We start from the raw sequence: 22,183 nt of genomic DNA on the forward strand, positions 1-22,183 counted from the left end.
ACAGGCACTGAAGAATCCGACACGGAGTCGAAGGTGGGGAGGTTGAACCAACCCGGCCCCAGAGGAGCACCAGAGGTCGGCTACCCGCTCGGTATCGCCAGGACTACGTGCTGAAGAGTGTGTTTGTTGAACAGTGTTTACAATTCATGAAGGAGTGTGTGAAACTGTTGGTCTAATGTGTGCGACTGTCGATCTAATGTATGAAACTGTTGGTCTAAGGACCGTATTCATGCATGCGTTAAACGGTGTTCCATTGAATTAACTTGCAGAGGACTTAGCAAGTTCAAAGTGGGGGGAAATGTAGCACCCTGAATATTCTACTATTATTCAGAAGTGCTGACTTGGCCTTTTATCTCCCCTTTGTGCACAAAGACATGTTAACCAGTTTCCCTTGATATTCTCCTGAACAATAACGTGAGTTTCTCCTTCTCTCACTGGCTGGAATACGGATTATAAACACTAACTGAATCATATTCAATTCACCAAGTTCTTCCTGTGGGGCTAGTTGGCGGTGCCAGCAGGGGGCGGCGGTGGCAGGCGGAGCGCAGGAGGGAGGCGTCAAGGAGAAGCAAGCCACCTGAACGGAAGTGGAGAGAACCAGTCTCTTCGACGTTGAACTTGAACCTGGATGGACGTGTCGTTGTGGAGCCCCGTAGTGAAGCACGCAGGTGAATGTATTGGACTTGAGTATATTTCGGGTTATAGTAGAAATCTAAGCGTAGTAGCGTGTTGAATATCCCAACGGAATAACCCTAGTGATACAGCGAGTTATCCTAGAAGAAAGCGGTATATTAAAGTGGCTAATGCTAACGTTATCCCCTCCAGCGAGGTGCCCCCGGCAAGCGTTGCCTGAAGAGAACTGGTGGTTAGAGGCACCATGCGTTGTTGCATGTTCGACTAGCAGGAGGGCCGTCTAGGACCCACAGAGTAGCTTCAGTTAAGGTAGCCACCAGATTATCGCGCGCGTCAACACAGCTCGTCGACCAGCAGCTTGTCAGCACCGGCAGTCAGCAGCTTGTCAGCACCGGCAGTCAGCAGCTTGTCAGCACCGGCAGTCAGCAGCCTAGCACGGGAGTTCGTCCCGTCCAGCAGAGGTCGCCATCACCCAGCAGGCGCCTCCAGCCCGCTACTGCCCCCCTGCCTAACACAGCTTGCTAGCTCCTGGGACGAGAGCATTCGACGCCATCTTGGCTAAGTACACTGGCACTTCGGTGACCAGGATCCTATCGTACATTACACAGTGTGTCGCGGCCTACGGGCGAAGCTAATGGTTGCTAACCACAGTGCATAGGGGTACCCCATAAACATTACATGCCGGCATTAGGACTTTTGTTTGGTAAAGTGGGCCCACCTTTTTCATTTCCTTTGAGTGTGATAACGTGTATGTTCATTAATATTACTTTCCCATCTATTTAACCCTTCCCCTCTTGGGGGTAAACGTAACGCTGCCATATAAGTAAAGCCTAAGAAGAGGTATTATTATTGGTACTAGCCCAGACGTGGGTAAGGAGTCAAGTATATTGAAGTCTACAATATCTGGGTCTATTATATTTGGGTCTACAATACCTGAGTCCAGGGGCGTATCTAGACCCAGCACTTCAGTAGGGCACAGAAGGGCACCAACAACTACGAAGGAGGGCCGGTTTTGGCCGGTTTGTGGGCGAAAATGGGTGGATTTTGTAACTCTTTTTTTTTAACTTTATTTCGGTTTTAGGGTTAGGTTAGGGTTATGTTATTTAATTATTTTGGGGAGCCAGCCCCCCAAACTCCTGAAATGCATAGAAATCTATGAAATAAATAAAACAATCTGACATTTATATTAAAAAGAGCTAGCCACCCAAACCCCTAAAATACATAGAAATCTATGCATTTTGGAACAGTTACTATATATATAGTCAATAAAGCATTTAGTCATACTTAAAGTTTAAAGTGCTTTACTTGCATTGAACATTGCATTGAACATTGAACATTGAGGAGACATCATTAGAAAGCACAATGTATGTTTCCATAGTTACGCAGATGACACACAATTGTACATCTCCGCTGAACCAAATGATCACACAGCTATAAACTCCATTTCCGCCTGTCTCTTAGCAATAAACAAATGGATGACGAACAACTTCCTAAAATTAAATGAGGGCAAAACTGAAATCCTACTAGTCGGTCCTATAACAAAAAGAGAAATGTTACAGAGCAATATGGGGCAACTTACTCCTTGGATCAAACCCGAAGTTACAAGTAAGTAACCTACACTGGCTTCTGGTAACATTTAGAATTGATTTCAAGGTCCTCCTCCTTATATACAAAGTATAAACATTGTGATCATCTACTACTGGTCTATTGAAGGTTCCAAGCCACAGTCTAAAGAAAATCAGGGATGCAGCCTTTGCTAACTATGCACCAAAGTTATGGAACACACTACCTATGGACATTAGGGAAGCTAGATCTCTTAATATTTTCAGAAATAAGCTAAAAACGTACCTCTTCACCATAGCCTTCTAATACACCCCGCTGTTGATTGTACTGTAGCACTATTTTACTCTGGCCATTCTATTGCATAATTTTACTATCTATTCTACTATTCTATTATTGCACTGTATTATTGGTGTGCAAACCAGTCAACTTACAAAAAAGAGCCTGTTGGAGGATTTCAACAAGATAAATGCAGTGCAAAATATTTCACTATAATATTTCAAAGCGAAGTAAAAAATATTATAATAATTATTTGATCATGTTAAATGATCATTTGATCATGTTAAAAAAGGGAAAATAAAAAACATTTGTTAAAAAAAAAAAAAAAAAAAAAAAAAATTCATCACTGGGGCACAGATGATCATCACTAGGGCACGTGCCCTAGTGATAGTGGTCTAAATACGCCGATGCCTGAGTCTATACGGTGTGGGTGTACGATATAAGTGTCTGCAAGGTATTGAATTACAACTGGAGTAATAGTAGAACTACCTTCCATTTGACCCATTGCTATTAAATATTTGTAGCTGACCAGTCCTTAAATAACAGTAAAGAATGTAGATGGGAGTCTTAATTGTGCGTGTCAATTCCTGAGCCTTAACATTAACCCTTTTGGTGCGGGTAACGTTAATACACTTAACCCTTTCCTACCCAACTTCCCCTTTCAGCTATTAAGGTCTCTAATGTTACCGAGGGAGGGTACTGCTTGCGGGAGGAACTAATCTACTTATTTACATATCAGTCACTAGGTGTGGGAGGGTTAACGGAGGTATTGGGGGAAGTGAGAGCAAGTTGAGGAGTACTGCTGACCGCCCCGGAAAGGCGAGGAAGACCAGAGTACCAGACCAGGTTGGTAAATCCCGGGCCCCATCCACTCCCACTGCCGGCCTCCAGTTTGACGCTCCAGGCCCAAAGACGAGGGTGCAGTCAGACGGAGCTCTACTGTGTCTCGCTACCCAGTGACTGTGCACACCCGTTCCCACGAAGCAGGGATAATCCACCCTGCTACATTTGGTATAAATGTTCGTGTCGTTTGTTGACAGAATCTGGCTATGGGGCGACAATAATGTGGTCAAGAGGCAAGAGGTAGAGGGGGAGGAGACATCTCTTTTTATACTAAAACAGGGTTTTAGAAAAGGGCATTTGTCAGTAGGAAGTACAGGAGGAGAAAGAGGGTGTGGGGGGAGAAGTTGAATATAGTGGCCTTTGTGGCAGGAGTAGTTTATGCAACAATGATGGTTAGCAGTAAAACAGATAGGATAAAGTTAATAGTTAAAGTAGCAGTACAACACATGGGTATGAAGGGGTTGACATCGGGGGAAGTAGTAAGAGAGTTAGAGAAGGGGGTTGTTGTGAGTGATCAAGTAAGAGAGTTTTGATTGATTGATTGATTGAAAACTTTATTAACAGATTGCAGAATGGGTACAATACAGTACAGCTCAATACACACAATTGTTAAGGGGATGCAGACCAGAGAAAGACTTTCGTCTTGTTTACATCAGGGTCCCCCATTTGCAGTTAGGGAAGGGGGCGGTGGTGAGTGATCAAGAGGGCCAGAGTCAGCCCACAGGAGGCAATGGGTGACTCATAGATTAGGTTTGGATAGGGTGGCGATGTTAGGGATGGGTTCTTTGTTTTGTGTGTTATGGGGTTTATTGGTTTTCTTTATTGTTTTCTTTTATTTGCCGGGTCTTGTTTATCCGGCCAGTTGCTGGGATGTACTTTGTTGTGCTTTGACAACCTAGGATGGCTTAGAGTAGACGACAGATCGGACAGAGTACAGCAACTTGCAATGGGCCTGGTCTACAAGATACACTACACGACCAAGGTACCCATGTACATGTCAAAATACTTCCCAAAGGTCAGTGAATACCACGATCACAACACCAGAGGGAGCTCCACAAATCATGTTAAACCCAGATTCGGCTCAAATAAGGGACTAAACACGTTTCGCAATTATGCCACATCAATGTGGAACGCCCTACCCAAAGCTGTAAAGGAATGTGGATCACTACCCACTTTCAAAACCGCTCTCAAGGGACACCTACGGGAGACTGCAATTCAACACTGGCCCCTGTAAATATCCTAACCCAACCCCCTCCAATGTACAGTCATTTACCCAGTATGGTTTTGTCAATAGTCCAATGTACAGTTTTGCTTGTATATACAGTGTGCCCCCCCCCCCCCAACCACCTCCAATGTAGATTACCCATGCAGTATGGTTGTCAATATCCCAGTGTACCCAACCCCCCCCACCCAACCTCCTCCAATGTACAGTTTCTACGTCAAATGTATATACTCCCTTTTCCTGACTCCTTCTGTATCACAAACAGTACTGTATTTGCAAATCTGGTATGTCATAAATGTATAGATGTAGCAGTACTGACTATCTGTATGTCATGTATGTCATATATGTCCTGATGAATTGAAAATGGGGGACCCTGATGTAAACAAGACGAAAGTCTTTCTCTGGTCTGCATCCCCTTAACAATTGTGTGTATTGAGCTGTACTGTATTGTACCCATTCTGCAATCTGTTAATAAAGTTTTCAATCAATCAATCAATCAATGTACAGTAGGTGGCGGTATGCGCCTTTTTGTGATTGCGACCCGACATTAATTCTAAAGAAGAAGAAGAAGAAGAAAAAGAAGAAGAAGAAGAAGAAGAAGAAGAAGAAGAAGAAGAAGAAGAAGACATTGTAAAATGGATTGTACAGTAGGTGGCGGTATGCGCCTTTTGTGGTCGCGATCTGCCATTAAACCCATTGAAGAAGAAGAAGAAGAAGAGGAACCTACTGGGCGGAATACGCATGCGCAAAACGAAATCCACGCTGTGTGCTCAAAGCATGTTAACTTTAGATGTTAGCCACTGTGAAGTTGAATTATTCAGTCATTTGTTCTGACTAACACTTTCTCTGGTATAAATGTTCGTGTCGTTCATCACTCATTGGTTGATACTCAAAACGTAAGCGTATAATTTAGTCAAGAGACTAGCGAAAATCCCTAAATAGCTAACTACTACTAGCTTAGTAGTCCAAGTAACGTTAGCAGCATGGGACCTAACGTTATAGTGGAACTCATCTCGGGGAGTTATGAGCAGATAGCCTTGGGTTACCGGGTGTGCACTGATGGTGAACAAGTAAGTAGTTACCTTCAGTTTGATATTTGAGTCCTACAGAAATACAGTCTGCCTATCTGTTTAATTCTAGGGTGTAGTGTTATGAAGAGTGATACTGAAAATGGGGGACCCTGATGTAAACAAGACGAAAGTCTTTCTCTGGTCTGCATTCCCTTAACAATTGTATGTATTGAGCTGTACTGTACACTACTGTGCCCATTCTGCAATCTGTTAATAAAGTTTTCAATCAATCAATACTGTACACATACTCTCAACTCATTACATCCTTGTTATCTCTGGGTCCATTTTTGTTCTAGTGTGTGCAGTAGTGACTAAAGTAATTCAAGTCCTCACCCCTTTCGGCTGGTGAACTTGAGAACTGTTATGATGACTGTGACTTAATAATAAACTCAAACAGACTCTGGTGCAGTGTGTTACGGCGGTTTGGACCATGTATACCATCATCACTATTACTACTGTCTGTCTGAGTCCTGCCACACGACTGTTCACTACTACGACTACTGTTATCACTATCATCATTACTAATTGCACTTGTTCTGTGTTACATTTAGTCATTTAGTTGACGCTTGTATCTAAAGCGACTTACAAGTTCTGTACAACAGGTCAGCAGGAAGGGTACAACTCTTTCAGCTGAGTAACATTGTTTGTCAAACAGTGTAGAACACAAGTGCTACAGTCTTAGTATAGAGTTATAGACTATACTATAGTCATAGTGGTATATACAGATTAGCATAGTAGGTAATAATATAGGCAAGAAGGATTACTTAGCAAAGTGCATGCTAATTGTTATTCTTATATTATTATTATTCTCACACAGCTTTGTTGGATAAAATAAGATATTCCTTTATTAATCCCTTTGGGGAAATAATAATGTTCTATTTGTTCCAGGATTACTACCTACTATCACCTGTACCCTCCCCATGCTGCTATGACACTTGAACGTCCCCATGGGGATACATAAAGGAACATTTGACTTAATTTGTTGTTAATTTGCAGGAGTGGACAGCCAAGGCAAACTTCACCCATCATGCCCACACAGCATCCATATCTGCCGTAGCGACCAGTGAGAGGTTCATCGCTACAGGAAGTAAAGACGAGACCATCCAGCTGTACGACATGAAGAAGCGAATAGAACACGGGGCTCTGCTGCATCATGACGGTGAGAACAGAATCGGTATCACCAGGAGGTCCATGGGAATAGTGTCTCACTCCTGGTTTGATGCAATATCATACATAGGGGCTGGTTATCGCAGCACCGATTACCTGATTCAATTCACTTTCAATTCATAAGGTCCCGTTTTGGTTTAGATTGAATTAAATTCTATATTGATTCAATTACGCTTGATGGCACTGGTTTCAGGGGGTTAGCACCTGTCGTTGTTGCTAACTCAACACAAGGCAACTAGAGACGTCTGAAGGACAGGATGCTCGCTAGAAATAGCGTTTAGCGGAAATCTCCACCCATCCACTGAAAAAGGCATGGATTAAATTTAAAAATTGATCATGATTTTAAGAAGCGACATTGGATCCTTCAAATGACACAATTCGATATAGTAGAAAAACAGGAGGTCAAGTAGTTCACAAGGCAGCAGCTTCAAATCTGGTGTTGACACACGCTCACCAATGTCCAGAGTCCCTTGACTTATTTTTGCACGTTATTTTGGGATAGTTGAATTGTGTTTTGCCTTGAATAAAAAATATTCTATGCTAGTAGCAAGATATTAGCTTCTTGCTGCACACATAGCACTGTGGAAATGGGTGTGAACTACACTGTTATTGACCTATCTCAAACCTCACCCTCTTTTCTTGATCCTCCAATCACAACTGTTGCTTCCCTCGGACAGAAAAGAAGACAGGGTTTGAGGAGATGGGTCAATTGCATTGTACCCAGTGGTCGGACACATGCTCTGCTTCATTGAGAAGATTGAATGTCATCCCAGTATTGACCTCAATGTCTTTCAAATAATTTTTCATTCCTTTTTTAAATGAAAAGGTATGAGATTGTGCGACAAAAATTACCCAGATTTCCTTGCGCTTCACAGGCACCATCTCCTGTCTTGAGTTCTACGGCTCGTCTCATCTACTGAGCGGAGGAGAGGACGGCCTTATCTGTGTGTGGGGCACCAAGAAGTGGGAGTGTCTGAAAACCATCAAAGCTCACAAGTAAGCAGAGCTGGTATCCCCCATCTGGACCCTCATCTGCACCTTTGTTTACACTCTATGTATCTAAATCTATTGCCTATATTTATGTCTTTCTACTATTACCCTGCCCATACCCAGAGCCGTCTGGGAGGAATGCGAGGCCCTGTGCGAACTTTTAAAATTAATTAATTAATGAATACTTATTTTTGCCTTCAATTTCCTAAAAATATTAAATTAGGTTGTTGTCTCCAATCAGTAAGAAATTGTATTATATATAAACACACATTTTACACACCACGTTTGATTATTATAATGAAGCCTTGACATGATATGAGTTTTTATAGTAATGCTTGTTTATTACAACATCACACACAAAACTAAATCCCCCCATAACGTATCTCACAACACATTCCCAAAATCCAAATATAGGCTAAATAATAACAGCCGGGGGGGGGGGGGGGGGGGGGGGGGGTTGATATGTGCATCGGGCGGGGGAAACTGGGAAACCCCAGTGACGTATGTAGCCTATAGGCCTACTACTACTTCAAAGAATTGACAACAATAACGATAAGCACTCAGATGTTACAGTACTCACAAACAGCAGATAATTATGTGAGGATTTTCCTCCTGGCTTTCCTTGCAGCAAATTCTGAAATAATGTCTTGATAATCCAGAGTAGATACAACGTCCTTTTCTATCGTGAGGATGGAAAGTGCACACAGTCTCTCCTGGGACATTGTAGTGCGCAAATAGTTCTTTATCAGTTTTAACTTGGAGAAGCTGCGCTCCCCAGATGCAACTGTGATGGGGATTGTCAATTAAATCCGAACGGCAACTTTGCATTTAGGGAAGGTCCTGTTCCTCTCGCTGAGAAACCGTAGTGTTTCCAGCACAGTCTTTGCTTCCTCGGGCACCGTTACGCACGGCACAGGTTAAAAGAATTTGTCCTTGAATTCATCATTTCATTTGTTTCCCCATTTCCCCATCTTCCTCCTGAGGGGTCGTGGCGGCCTCACCCTCCTCATCTTCACTGCTGATGAATTTATCAAATGAACCTCTCAGCGAGGTCTTGGACACTTCTTTTTTCTTTGCTTTTTTTCTTTGTTCATTCCCTCAGGAAAATTTCCTCCATCTATCTCGTTCTCTCGACATTGTGTTTCAAAATTCAAATGACCTTACACCTGACCACCACGTGTGACCACCACGTGCCAATGCGCTTGATAGATGACACAGTCACGCTGTCGCATAGTGAGGCAGTTTATATGCATATTACTATTCTACAAACGTGTCTAATGTGAAATATATAATTATATAAGCAAAACTAGATATTAGGTCTGTGATGGAAAGTGATTCTGTTAACATTCTATTTATTTAGATTTAAAACAAAAACCCTGCCGCTACCGCTAGGCCTCCTAGGTTCAAGTTCAAGTTTCTTTATTAGTTGTCATACAGAAGTACAGAATACTTTTATACAAAATGCTTCTTTCTGTTACGCTCCAGACTGTGCTAGACAAAAATAGGTAAGTATAAAATAAAACAAGTATAGCAAGTATAAAATAGAAGTCACGTACGTAGGCACAAGTGTTCAGTATGTACATATGTACAATGTTCAATGCAGAGTAGAAGTAACTGAGTCAGAGTTACCATACAATATACTATACAATATACTAATATACAATATACTATATAGTGCAAAGCAGAAATGGGATGAGGTACAATTTAGGTACAATTTACAGTAAGGTGTAATGAGGTATGGGTTGTAGTGCAAATTCTTTACCAATAAATATAAAGTGTGTTTAGGTGTTCTAAAGTGTGTAAAGTGGGTGCTACAGTGAGTTGTTTGTTTAAAGTGAGTGTGTGCGTGTGGATGTGTGTGCTGTGAGTACATTTGATGTTTGTTACATAGTGTTATTGTTCGTTGAGGATCCTGATGGCCTGGGGATAGAAGCTTCTTCTGAGTCTTTCTGTGCTTGCCATGAGACTCCGGTAGCGCTTGCCTGACCGCAGCAGTTCAAAGAGGCAGTTGTTTGGGTGGCTGGAGTCTTCCCCCAAGGGGATCAATAAAGTAATATCTTATACCCAACCTCTACTGTGCTCAACTCGATAGTATGAGTTTGGGTAAAAAATACCATAGACCAGAAAACAAATGCTCACCAGTTGGGCGCGACATAACGTAAAGACGTGCAATTACTTTGTTGGCTTTGTTATTATACCACCTGTTGCATTATTCAGTGGATTGTTTGTAAGGTGCAATCTTTATAATCCCAGCACTGTTTGGCTTTTCCTCAAACTGAACTACGCAATCTTACATGTGATTGCATTTGCAGGTGACTGGCCACCAGGTCACTTCAATCAGGGAAAACCCACAGGAACCCTCATTTTGGCCTGGCAGGTCACCTGCAAATGCAATCACGTGTCAAGATTGCGTAGCTCAGTTTGAGGAAAAGATTATAAATGTTGCACCTTACAAACGATCAACTGAATATTGCAACCTGGTAGTGTCATAACAAAGCCAACACAGTCATTTCACATCTTTACATTAAGTTTTGCCCAATTGGCGATAATCTTCTTTCTGGCCTCTATGGCATTTTCACCCAACCTCATACTATGCGGTTAAGCACAACGTGAGGTTGGGTCTGCCAGCTAGTAAAGCCAAAACAGAGGACTTGCCAAAGGGAATAGTGAGAGGATCATGTTGCTTGGTAAACATGTTGCCCTCATGAACGTGACGTGACGCCAGAGTAACATGTTTCTACTTCTCCGTTTCCCCCAGAGGTTCTGTCACGTCGCTGTCCGTCCACCGGTCTGGGAAACTTGCACTTTCTGTCGGGACGGATAAGACACTCAGGTAAACTCTAGGGTTTTTACGGGAGAGTCCGTTTGGCACATAATTCAATATTAATGGTGTATCAATATTACTAGTTACGCTGCTGGCCAGTATGACTTACTATCATAGTGTCTTTATACCTGTATCACTGTAAATATTAATACTACAACTCTGTACATACATACATCTGATTAGCACTATCTTATACCGAGTTTGGACTTTGTTGCACTTATTTTCCGTTGTACTGTACTTGTGCTGTATAATGACAATACATTTAAATTTAATCTAATATACTTTGTTGCACCGTTGCGTTTTATTTTTTAGAACATGGAATCTTATTGACGGACGATCAGCCTTCATCAAAAACATAAAACAGAGTAAGTTGTCACTTTTATCATGTGACATTTAGGTACGAGCTGTAAACCTGTTTCTGGTTCCACAGACATCTGCATGTGTGGGAATAGATGTAACAGTGTATCTGTGGGGTATTAGAAAGTCATAAAAAGTATTACATTAATAATTCTCAATTTAAAACCTAAAAAGTTTAATTTGCACAGGTATCACATTTTTGGGGAGGCAGCCCGGCTGTCGGGAGATGAAATAATATTAAATATCTGAAATGTTTTTGTATTCAAGTTGTTGCTTTTTGCGGGGCTACCAGGAGCTTGGTACGTCTGGCGAGAGCTTGTATGGAACGACAGAGAATTTAAATTCGCCAGTTCAGTGTCGCTATGTGTGTTTTTTTTTTGCTAGTATGGTCATGAAATTGGTATAAAATGTTGTTAACAGCTGTTGTTAAAAGTGGTTAACAAGGTCTTAAATTGAACTTGTTGAAACCCTGTGTAACTTTTCTTCCCCCTCCACTTGTCGTCAGTCGCTCACATCGTCAGATGGTCCCCAGACGGGGATAAATACGTGGTGGTCGTTGATGACAGAGTGGACGTCTACGACCTGGAGACCGCCTCGCTGACGGGAACCCTGACGAACCCCGCGAGGATCTCGTCCATCAAGTTCCTAACGGTGAGTGATGTGCTCAGCAGCTCCAGCCTCTCCCACCTGCCCGGTCGATTCGTTTTATCTCTGGTGTTTTCAGAGATTTGGGACCCCGTTTTTTTTTTTAAATACACTTATTACTCTACTCCCCTTTCAGAACTCCCTCTTGGCCGTCGCAGGAGATGATGAAACGGTTAGGATGTGTGACGTGGCCAGTGAGAAATGGATCTGTGAGTTCAAGGCTCACGAAACCAGGTAAATCTGTTGTGACGTTTCTACCACACTGACACCCCCCACCACCATCATCATCATCATCATCATCATCATCATCATCGTCATTATCCCTGGAAGTCATTGCTCAGATGTAATCATTTCTCAGTAAATGAACAAATCTGGTGCCTTTTGTGATTTTTATTTCTTTAGGGTGAAAGCAATCGACAGCTTCACCATGGAGGACTACTGCGTTCTGGTCACAGCATCCAATGATGGATTCATTAAAATGTGGAAACTCCATATAAAAGAAGTAAGTCTCATCCCTATGTGTATATTTTCTTTTGTACATTAGCACATATCTCAGCAAATGGGATGACCCCACAACTACCGTATATAAGAATAGTTAGTTTGAGCCATCTATACCTGTTATTTTTTTGTCTTTTTATGCCGCAAACGTTTCGTTCACATTATGTTTATAAGCATTGCGTTAGCCTCATACGATAATCGCCTAAGTAATTTTTTCCAAATTGAGATTTCTGCCTAACTGTAATCTCCTCACACTGCTGCATCGCCCTGGCTCAGTGCCTATGTCCTCAGCCAATCAGAATGCCAAAATCCCCATCTGCCTAACTCACTCGTGTGACTTGTGTATTTTAACGTTACATACACAGATGGCGATCGCATGACTTAGGCAAGTATAACAACTGCCTTAGCGTATGACATGTATGTACAGTATGTACGAGGAAAAAAAGCCTAAGTCACGACATATTTTGTTTAAAAGTCACCTTATTTTGTTACGCAATGGTTGTTGTGTTTTTGTATTTTGGCAAACTTGTTGATACACCTTGTGGAACTTATTTTCAAAATATAAATTAAAAACTTGTACACATTTGCTGGAAAATTAGTTTTTTCTTCTTTTCTAAAAATCTTGAAAAATTACTTGGGCAATTATCGTATGAGGCTAACGATTGGCTGAAAATCAAACTTCATAAGTGTAATAAAATACAGATGGAACCAGTAACAATGCCAGTGTTAAGTTATTTTCCTTGCTAGTGGCATCATAGCCTTCTTTTGATGTATCATGTATCATGTCACTCAGGACCTGCAGCCTCCTACTCTGCTTGGGCAGGTGAACACAACGGCCAGACTGACCTGCCTCGCTGTGTGGAAGCCATCCGCAACACAGATCATTACAGAGGAGTCATCTGCAAAGGCAACAACATCTCAAGGTAGCGTACCAACAATAACAGAGATTCACTTGTCTTCCATTATGTAAACATCAGCGTGTTCGTGTTATAAGATAAGATAAGATAAGATAAGATATTCCTTTATTGATCCCCTTGGGGAAATTCAGGCATCATAGCAGCATGGGGGGGGGGGGGGGGGGTACAGGTAGTAAAACAACAACACAGTGTACAGGTAGTAAAAACAACACAGGCAGTGTAAACAATTTGGTCAATATGGTCAATATAATTTACTATCTGACTGCGGTCAGGGGCTATTTTGATATTGCGTCAATAGATTAGATTCAAATGTATTGTCATTATACAGCACAAGTACAGTACAACAAAAAGTTGGGATCTGTAACAGTCAAATGCAATAGCAATATACAAGTGATTAAACTGGATTATATATAAATGAGTACTACTACTGAGTAATAATGATAATCAGATGTATGTACAATGATACAAGTATAAAAACACTGGTAGTAATAAGTCATACTGGCCAGCGGTATAACTAGTAAGAGTAGGTAAGGAATAGGAGTAGTAGGTATATGGTATATACAGCATTATTGTACATGCTATCATACAGAGTTGTTTGGGTAGACTATAGTTTGAGGTAGGTAGTTATGATTACAGTGTAAGGCAGTTGTAGACAGGGAATGTAGTAGGCAGGTATAAATTGATCTATATAAGAGAGTTCAGTAGAGTTTAATACAGTATGTTATTCAGATTAAAGGACTGATCTGCTTTAAATTGGGGCTTAATGTCAGTGAGTTTACATGCACTCTTAACCTCTGGCGCTGTTTACTGTTACTGTTGAAAGGCCAGCACTTTAAAGTATACGAATACGTGGCAGTGTTTGCAGGGCTAAAACTATATTATATATTATAGCTATGGATATAATAATATTGCCCATTTGACATCGCATCTATCGTTCAATTTGTGAAAAAAAAAAAAAAATTATCCATACATTCCCGTTTTATACCGTGGTGAATATCAGTATAGTTTTAGAGTAATCCTGTCTAATCCCAGAAAACGGCGCTATGCAGCAATACGTGCATTTCACAAAAAACGTGCCGTTTCCTGCCTGTATACGCTACTATTTCGAAATCATTTGTATTATGTTTCATCATGAATGCATGTGGGGGGGGGGGGGGGGGTAGTTTTTTCACCAAGGGAATACGTTGCACAGTACATTACACACATACCCTCCGATCGCAATGAAGGAATTATTGGAACAACGCACGATTGATACCATATAGCCCTTACCTTGACTAGGATGTAACCTAAAAAGAATATTCCAATTATCTGATCGCCATTCCAAGTATTGATGTCGATCGTGTCAGGGCTGTACGCTAAGCTTTTTCACTAGGGGCACACTTGCCCCTAAATGAGAAATTTAGGGGCAAAGAATATTTTTTAGGGGCACATTTTTAAATAACTATTTTACCATTATAGTAGGGCTGGGCGATATGGCCTCTAAATGCACTAAATTTATATTTCCTCTAAAGCACTTAAAAATGCTTGATTTAACCCTTTGATGCATACAGTCACGCCAATATGATGATTATAATAAGTCCCTGCAACATATGTTTGCATTATTAAACCATGAAGATGCTTTAAAAATTTTTTAATGAAAATGTACTAAGAGTAGTCTACTGACACACTAATAAAAAAATGCTAGAGAGAGAGAGAGAGAGAGAGAGAGAGAGAGAGAGAGAGAGGTGATGACGTCACACTCGAATGTAAACAGGAAGAGATGGAGACACACGGAGATCGAAATTGAATGATATACAGAAATGAATAACCAATAAATATGAAGTTATGTTTAAACTTCTGTTGTCAAGCGTTGTCAATATAACCCACCCCCTTTCCTCACGAATGGAACTAGTCTTGTGGAGTCCGCTTTGACCGTTTTCCAGGGTTAGCAGAGATCGCTAGTTAGCTTAGCATAATCCTAATGGACACCTTGGTTAGCAGCTACCGTTAGCTCATTGCTCGTGTCAATTAAATTGCATGTTATTAAAGGTCCGCGCTGGTCTGTCTAATGAAATTACAACCGCAACATTATATTGCACTGTACAGCCCTGGTTGTAGGCTAATGTTTTACTATTTGTATGGATTAATTTAGGAGTGAAATACGAATGAAGGGTTGAAATCACCACTCGCAAGCTTGCCCCCAGATATTATTTTAAACTCGCACAGACCAAATTAGGGGGCAATTTGCGATCATATCATCGCACTGTACAGCCCTGCGTGTCCATAACATAATCCACCAAAGAACATGAATCGGGAGTGTTTGATTCTTATAAATCCATGCGTTATAAGCGCTTGCCATGCCCGACTAGGAAAAGTCCGCCCGGACCTATTTCATCAACGCACACCCGAATACAGAGTTTCAAATGATGTGCAATACAGGCCGCAACCCACCAGGCGGCGGTATTGGACTTTTGCGATATCAGACGCATTCCCAATGATAACACCAGGCTCCCTGGGTGGATAACGAATGGAAATAGCGAATAAAAGAAATAACGACCAAAACCTGAGAAATCTCGGGTCTGGCGCCCAACCGCTGGCGAGTTAACCCGACTTATCTCGGGTTTGGCCTCCATTGAGACCACTTCATATATTTGAATATTGTTTGTACAATTTGGGTATAATTATTTGTTAGTATTTTGGTACAACCGATAAAGATATTGAGAATGTACTTAGGCTAAAGTGTTTATGTTTTTTATTATTTTTATTTTTATTTTTAAACTTCATTTTTTAGCGTTTATAGCTTTTTCTGGTCAAGCATGACTGACAGAAACAGGTTGAATGGGATATAGATCAGGGGAAGACACTCTGAGAAAATACGGCGAGTCCGGGAGTCGAACTCGTGTACCCCAGATCCGTGACGAGCACGGTTGTCCCCGACGCCGAAATAGCGCCGAGATACGCGGTGAGCTACGGGAGCTCCCTTATTTTTATTTTTTTAACTAATGTAAGTTATGTGTTCAGACCCCAGGAAGAATAGTCTTTCACCCATGGGTGTAGACTAATGGGGATCCATAAAATAAACAACCAAAATGTATATTGAATCAACTCAAAACATCTGAATGAGTCCTTAACTCATTCAGCGCTAGGGGTCGTTGTTTACCTTCTGGGTAGAATGCCAGCGCTTTGTTCAATGGGGAGAAAGCCAAACTTGCGAGTGCTTAGAATATATGAAATATTATAGCTATGGATAATAACACTGTCGATTGTCAGTGAGTTGCTTCTGGTCAACATGCAAAAAAACAATTGTTTTTTCATCTGTACATTTCCGTTTTATACCGTTTTGAATATGAGTATAGTTTGGGTGATTCTTAGTAATCCCAGGAAAAGACGCGAAAATAGCCCTTTAGTGAAATCCAGTTATCACGTTGTCATTTTTCGCCTGATTATCAAATCTTCCTGAAATCAACGCTAGATTATCGTTATTATGTCTCCTCATGCACCCATGAAATGGGGCTTGGAGCGGGGCCCCCCCCCCCCCCCCACCGCCACCAACGGTAAACGGCCCACACACAGTCCACACAGACAGCTTCGATCGCGGGAGAAAGAAATATCAGATCAACGCAAGATTGGATATATAGTGTTCTTACCTTGTCTCTGATGTAAATGCAAAAAGAATTATCCAATTATCTGATCGCCATTCCAAGTACTGGTCGCGGGAGTCCGTGCCACGTTCTCCAGCATTGCCCACGTTGTAAGCGCTTGCCCTGCCGGAGTATTTAAACCCCGCCCGCACGGCTCAGCTCGGCCCAGAAAACAAACTACATCGTTTCAAATGGAGTGCAATAGCGGCCGAAGGCGTTAGAGGGCAGTATTGACCGTCTGCCAGCTCAGACACATTCAGAATAACAGTATGCCCAGATACTTTTCTCGTGATTGGCGCTCAAGCGATGGCGAGTTAACCCGACTTTTTCCGTGATTGGTGCTGAATGAGTTAACTGGAACATGAGATTTGTTATATCAGGAGTGTTGACCTATCTCAAACCCAGCCCTCTTTTCTTGATCCTCCAATCACAACAAGAGGGTGGGGCTTGATATACTGAAACTGTCTTCATCTGTCCTCAGAACTTGTAAAAACACTGAAACTGTCTTCATCTGTCCTCAGAACTTGTCCAGGAGCTTTCAAAGACGAAGAGAGTGAGAATTTCAACTGAAGAGGTTGTCTTGGTGGACGAGAGCGTACCTAGGAAGAAGAAAAAGCATGGTGGCAAACTGAAAGACAAAACTCAATAAAAAAAAATTCTATTGAAACTGGCCTACATCCATCTTTTGCTTATTGCATGCATTTATGCTTACCACCAGGTGGTGATAGAGTATAGCTAAATGTGTTTTTGTTTTTGCAATCATGTATTTTTCCTTTGCTAGACTGAAATATGACACTGTGCCTTTCTTATTTCAAGTGTTATAACTAAAGTGAAACGTTTTCACAATCTTCAAGAAAAGGTTTGGCTTTCAACTTTGATTAAATTGACCTTTATTTTTAAATAATATGATTGTGTGAACCAGGAAGTAGACTGCTTAGCATAGATCAAGAAGTAGTTGCAGATGGACTGGTGTATATTCAAAGTTTCTGTAAAACAATACAGGTACAACAATACCCTTACACTAAATACAGATGTTTGTATTGTTTTCAGAATTAAGGAAAGAACTGTATTTACTCATCTTTACTATTTGTCGTTTTTTAAAGTGGAATATGCTGCTATGTTGCATACAACTTGATGTAATGATGTATACTACTGAACTTGTTTACATTCTGATGGCTGGTTTGAACTGGCTGAAACTCAAGTGTGTGTGGGGGGGGGGGGGCATTTCCTGACAAGGTTTCACACTTTCACTGTTTGGTAAACTTTTTTTTGTTTCCCTCAACAGAAAATATTGTATGCCTCATAATGGCCATAGCTTGGATTGGACTCGGCTATGGAGCCTTGGTGTCGTTAGGGGGCATTATGGGCTATATGAAAGCAGGTACGAGGCACAGACAAACCAGAGCTTAGTTTTATGATAAACCCACCAATGTAGTAGGGACCATATGCATCTGAATTTGTTGCGATTGTGTTTCCGCCACAGGGAGTTTGGCCTCTCTGACTGCCGGACTTATCTTTGGAATTCTGTCTGTAATCGGTACATATCAAATGTCTAAGAACTCCAAGAATGTCTGGGTTTTACTAGGTGAGCAAGTCTAGTTTGTTTACTCAACAGTGCAACTGCAGCTTAACAAAAAACAACCCCTCAAACAACTCAACTTTCTTCCCAACATGAGAAATGCAGGCACCTCGGGAACACTGGCTGTTGTGATGGGGATGAGATTTCTAAACTCCTGGAAGTTCATGCCTGCTGGCCTAATGTCTCTGACAAGGTAATGTGTTGTGAGCAATGTTTTGCCCTCTGTTACTCTTATTAGACTGGGAATTGTTAAATGCACCGGTAGACTTTAAGAATCAATGTTAAACAAATGAAAATACCTATACATCTGAACACTGTTCCAGACTCCCTTATGTCTGTTGTCTCTTTGTCTGTTGTCTCTTTTCAGTGCACTGATGCTGGGGAAGATTATCTTTGAAATGCGTAAAAGACCACAATATGAATCTTAAATATGTTTATGTATGAGACTTTCATCATCACAAAAAAAATAAAGTATTGAACGTCTCGAAATAGATTTCAGCACCATTCCTTCAGTCTGGTGCTTGTGTACATTGTGGTTATATAAAAATATATGTAAAATCTTAACTTAATACTTAACACTGAGATGCGGTTCGGGTGGGATGTTGCTCTTCCATACAGCATAAATCATAAGGATTTAATGTTATGGATAGTTTTACTTCAGTCACTTGTAAATTATAAAAATAAAAAACAACATGAAAACACAGACTGTGGATAGCTTGCACAACACTGGACACATGATTGATTGATTGATTGAAAAGTTTATTAACAGATTGCAGAATGGGTACAGTACAGTACAGCTCAATACATACAATTGTTAAGGGGATGCAGACCAGAGAAAGACTTTCGTCTTGTTTACATCAGGGTCCCCCGTTTTCAATTCATCATAACATATGACATACATGACATACAGATAGACAGTACTGCTACATCTATACATTTATGACATATCAGATTTGCAAATACAGTACTGTTTGTGATACAAAAGTGTCCAGAAAAAGAGTGTATATACATTTGGCGTCGAAACTGTACATTGGAGGAGGTTGGGTGGGTGGGGTGGGGTTGGGTGGGTTGGGTGAGGGCTGTACATTGGAGGTGGGGGGGGGGGGGGGGGGGGGTTGGGTAGGGGACACACACACATTTTACACTGTACATTGGAATACTGACAAAGCCTTACTTGGTCATTTACTGTACAACTAGGTTAGGACATTTGTAGGGGCCAGTTTCGAATTGCAGTCTCACGTAGGTGTAAATGACATGACAACTGTTGACACGTTACAAATGAGACGGTAGAGGCCAAGACCAAGACGCTGCCGACAGATCAACAGCATTAAACGCTGCTTTGAAGTGCAAAGAGTGCAGTAGAACAAGTCAATGGTTAAACCTAGCCGAACCTCATGATGTGCTCAACCGCATAGTATGAGGTTGGGTGGAAATACCATAGAGGCCAGAAAGAAAATGGTCGCCAATTGGGCGTAACGTGATGTAGACATGAAATTACTTTGTTGGCTTTGTTATGACACTACCAAGTTGCAATATTCAGTCGATCGTTTGTAAGGTGCAATGTTTATAATCTTTTCCTCAAACCTTTACTTTTTATACATTTATATAGCAGCTTTTATCCAAAGCGCTTTACAACTTATGCCTCACATTCACCCGTTCACTCAGACATTCAACACACTGACAGTGGAGGCAACCATGCAAAGTGCCAACCTGCACATCGGGAGCAGTTAGGGGTTAAGGAGCCGGAATCGAACCGGGAACCTTTCGATTACCGGACAACCGTTCTACCTCCTGAGCCACAGTCGCCCCAATTGGTGAGCATTTGTTTTCTGGGACTATGGTATTTTCACCAAACCTCATACTATCTGGTTGAGCACGGTAGAGGTTGGGTCTACCAGCCAGGCTAAACCCAACCAGCAGTGCTACCGAGGGCCTCCGTACTTGGCGGTCCAGTCAACTCGTCCGTGTACTGGCTGCGTCGGGGGGGTGGACCACGTATTCCTGGATCCTGGGATCCGTTTGCTTCTCCATCCTTCATGCTCTGGAGACCAAAGAAAGAACCATGACGGATTGATAATTATATAAAACTACATTTCTTGGACAAGAGTAACACGGTCTCCCACCCCCCACCACAAGCATCATAGTTTGACTCCCGATCAGACTTTTGCCAATACCAAACATAATATATTATATTACGTATACAATGCATGCATATTGCATACATATATTACATATGGCTATAACATAATGTAAATGTTTTCCTGTGGTTGATTGGTTACTTAATTTATTATTTATGTATTTTAGCAAGATTGGGCTGACGGTGTTTATGGCTCATTTCAATTTTATTATACATTTCTTTGACTCTATAGTAGATAATTTACCTTCATTTTGATCTTTGAGCGCGTTGGTTTTGGACAATTTGACTTTAGAGTCGATTCTCAGATCAACTGAAGTGTGAAAAGATCCACAAAAAAGGTGTGTTAAGAATCGACAAAAACAAAAGACGACAATGAATGTTCAGATGATCCAGTTGATATCTGCTGCTTTGTCAGGCAATTCTGACACAACCAGTCATGATGGAAACACAAAGCTGGTACCACTCACTCGCAGAGGAGCCTCCTATTGGTGCAAATGTCATCCTCTGCCCAGATCCTCCAATGTCTTTCTCCTGAAGTAGTGACATGTAATTCCCTGTTGGGTTGTAGGTGTTGCTCATGAAGTCATCTGAAAATAACGTACAGAGACAACATACCATCGGTCCAATTTAGGTAATTTCCATGTTTTTCTTTACTTGAACCAAAGGTTTACACAGTTGTTCTCAATGTTGTGAGTACATTTCATTAACCTAGGGTCCACAAAACCCATTCTAGACCCAATGTAGAACTTAAAAAAATACATGGGTGTCCGTCTGAAAACATCCCTTTAAAAATCCCGACAAGTTGACCTTTTTGGAGATGCAAGGTTTTCAGCCAACCGCAGCAATACACAATTTCATTTCAAACCTTTATTTAAACTCTAGTCTAAAGGCAACCGAGGTTTTCGTCATTTATAGTTACGTTGAGTGTACAGAAACGAGCAAAAAGAAAAAAGCATATAAAATCATAACAATAAGGCAACAAGACGAGGCAAAAGGCAAGGATAACAAATCAATGAAAACACATACAACTTGATCGACAAAGGTTGGAGATCAAGTGTTTAAACTCTGCAACAGAGGGGAGAATCTCAAGCTTTAAGTTCTGTTGGAGTTCATTCCATGAGCTAGAGGGGCATCATAGCAAAATACAGATTCACCCTGTTCCGAGCAAACTCTGGGGACCTTAACACTTTCAGCACCAGCCGTTTTATCTATCCTTGTAGTCAATGGGCCACGCTTTAAAAGACAGGGATTTTCACTGTGCGTCACGATGTTTGCAGGGCTATATCTATATTCTATATTATAGCTATGGAGACAATACTATGGCTCATTTGACAGTCACTATCCCTCGTCCAACATGTAAAAAGAATTGTTTCATGTATACGTTTGCGTGTTAACCCGTGGTGAATATTGTATTTTCAGAGTGATCCTGGCTAATTCCTGGAAGCTGCGTTATGGACCGATATGTGAATTTTGCTAAAGGTGTTCGCGTTGCTCGCCTGGACATGTTACTATTTCCAAATCAAAGGGGCATTTTTTGATGCTCTGATCGTCAGTGTTGTGAAGGATCAGATTAAACCGAATATATATATTTATTTATGGATATATATTTAATAGTATTTGTATATCGTTTGATATCCCCTGTATATTCCTTGTACAATATACACTGAATATCCCTTTAGTCTACTAACAGCCCATAATAGTTTCATTCTACCATTGGACGAGAACCTGGCGCCAGCAGCCAAGCCCCTTGGTTCAAGTTCAATCGTGCCGACGAACATGTCGTTACAAGCCCGGTTCCGCGTAGGAATACGTCTGGCGAAATACGAATGGTACTATTTGTTC

General features: G+C 41.3%; 3 protein-coding genes across 3 annotated transcripts in view; 2 read left to right on the forward strand and 1 right to left on the reverse strand.

Annotated features, from left to right (window-relative positions):
- The first annotated feature begins 5,287 nt into the window (after positions 1-5,287).
- pak1ip1 (PAK1 interacting protein 1) lies at positions 5,288-17,658 on the forward strand. Its single transcript, XM_084327112.1, has 10 exons — positions 5,288-5,607; positions 6,604-6,766; positions 7,650-7,770; positions 10,523-10,597; positions 10,901-10,953; positions 11,451-11,596; positions 11,727-11,824; positions 11,993-12,092; positions 12,882-13,011; positions 17,147-17,658. Exons 1-10 carry the CDS (start codon positions 5,521-5,523, stop codon positions 17,272-17,274), a joined length of 1,101 nt encoding a protein of 366 aa, XP_084183238.1. The 5' UTR covers positions 5,288-5,520; the 3' UTR covers positions 17,275-17,658.
- A 215-nt stretch (positions 17,659-17,873) lies between these two features.
- On the forward strand, positions 17,874-18,632 carry LOC311239302 (transmembrane protein 14C-like; the record flags this gene model as incomplete). Its single annotated transcript, XM_084327608.1, has 4 exons — positions 17,874-18,006; positions 18,109-18,210; positions 18,310-18,397; positions 18,572-18,632. The coding sequence occupies exons 1-4, from the start codon at positions 17,931-17,933 to the stop codon at positions 18,630-18,632; spliced, it is 327 nt and encodes a 108-aa protein (XP_084183734.1). The 5' UTR covers positions 17,874-17,930.
- Positions 18,633-19,462: 830 nt separating this feature from the next.
- LOC311239303 (serine/threonine-protein kinase MAK-like) overlaps positions 19,463-22,183 on the reverse strand; it is a gene marked incomplete at its 5' end in the record, with an annotated part of 52,379 nt that continues 49,658 nt past the window's right edge. Inside the window, 3 exons of the mRNA XM_084327609.1 lie at positions 19,463-20,245; positions 20,586-20,651; positions 20,809-20,928. Coding sequence (XP_084183735.1) covers positions 20,127-20,245; positions 20,586-20,651; positions 20,809-20,928 — 305 coding nt within the window. The 3' untranslated portion in view covers positions 19,463-20,126. The remainder of the gene's footprint in view (positions 20,246-20,585; positions 20,652-20,808; positions 20,929-22,183) is intronic.

This window comes from Notolepis coatsorum (assembly GCF_963971535.1).
Source record: "Notolepis coatsorum genome assembly, chromosome: 13".
NCBI classification, from domain to species: domain Eukaryota; kingdom Metazoa; phylum Chordata; class Actinopteri; order Aulopiformes; family Paralepididae; genus Notolepis; species Notolepis coatsorum.

Coding starts and splice junctions, on each gene's coding strand:
- pak1ip1 (XM_084327112.1), top strand. CDS start 5,521: ATGGGACCTAACGTTATAGTGGAACTCATCTCGGGGAGTTATGAGCAG. Junction 6,767..7,649: donor GGCTCTGCTGCATCATGACG/GTGAGAACAGAA, acceptor TGCGCTTCACAG/GCACCATCTCCTGTCTTGAG. Junction 12,093..12,881: donor GGAAACTCCATATAAAAGAA/GTAAGTCTCATC, acceptor CATGTCACTCAG/GACCTGCAGCCTCCTACTCT.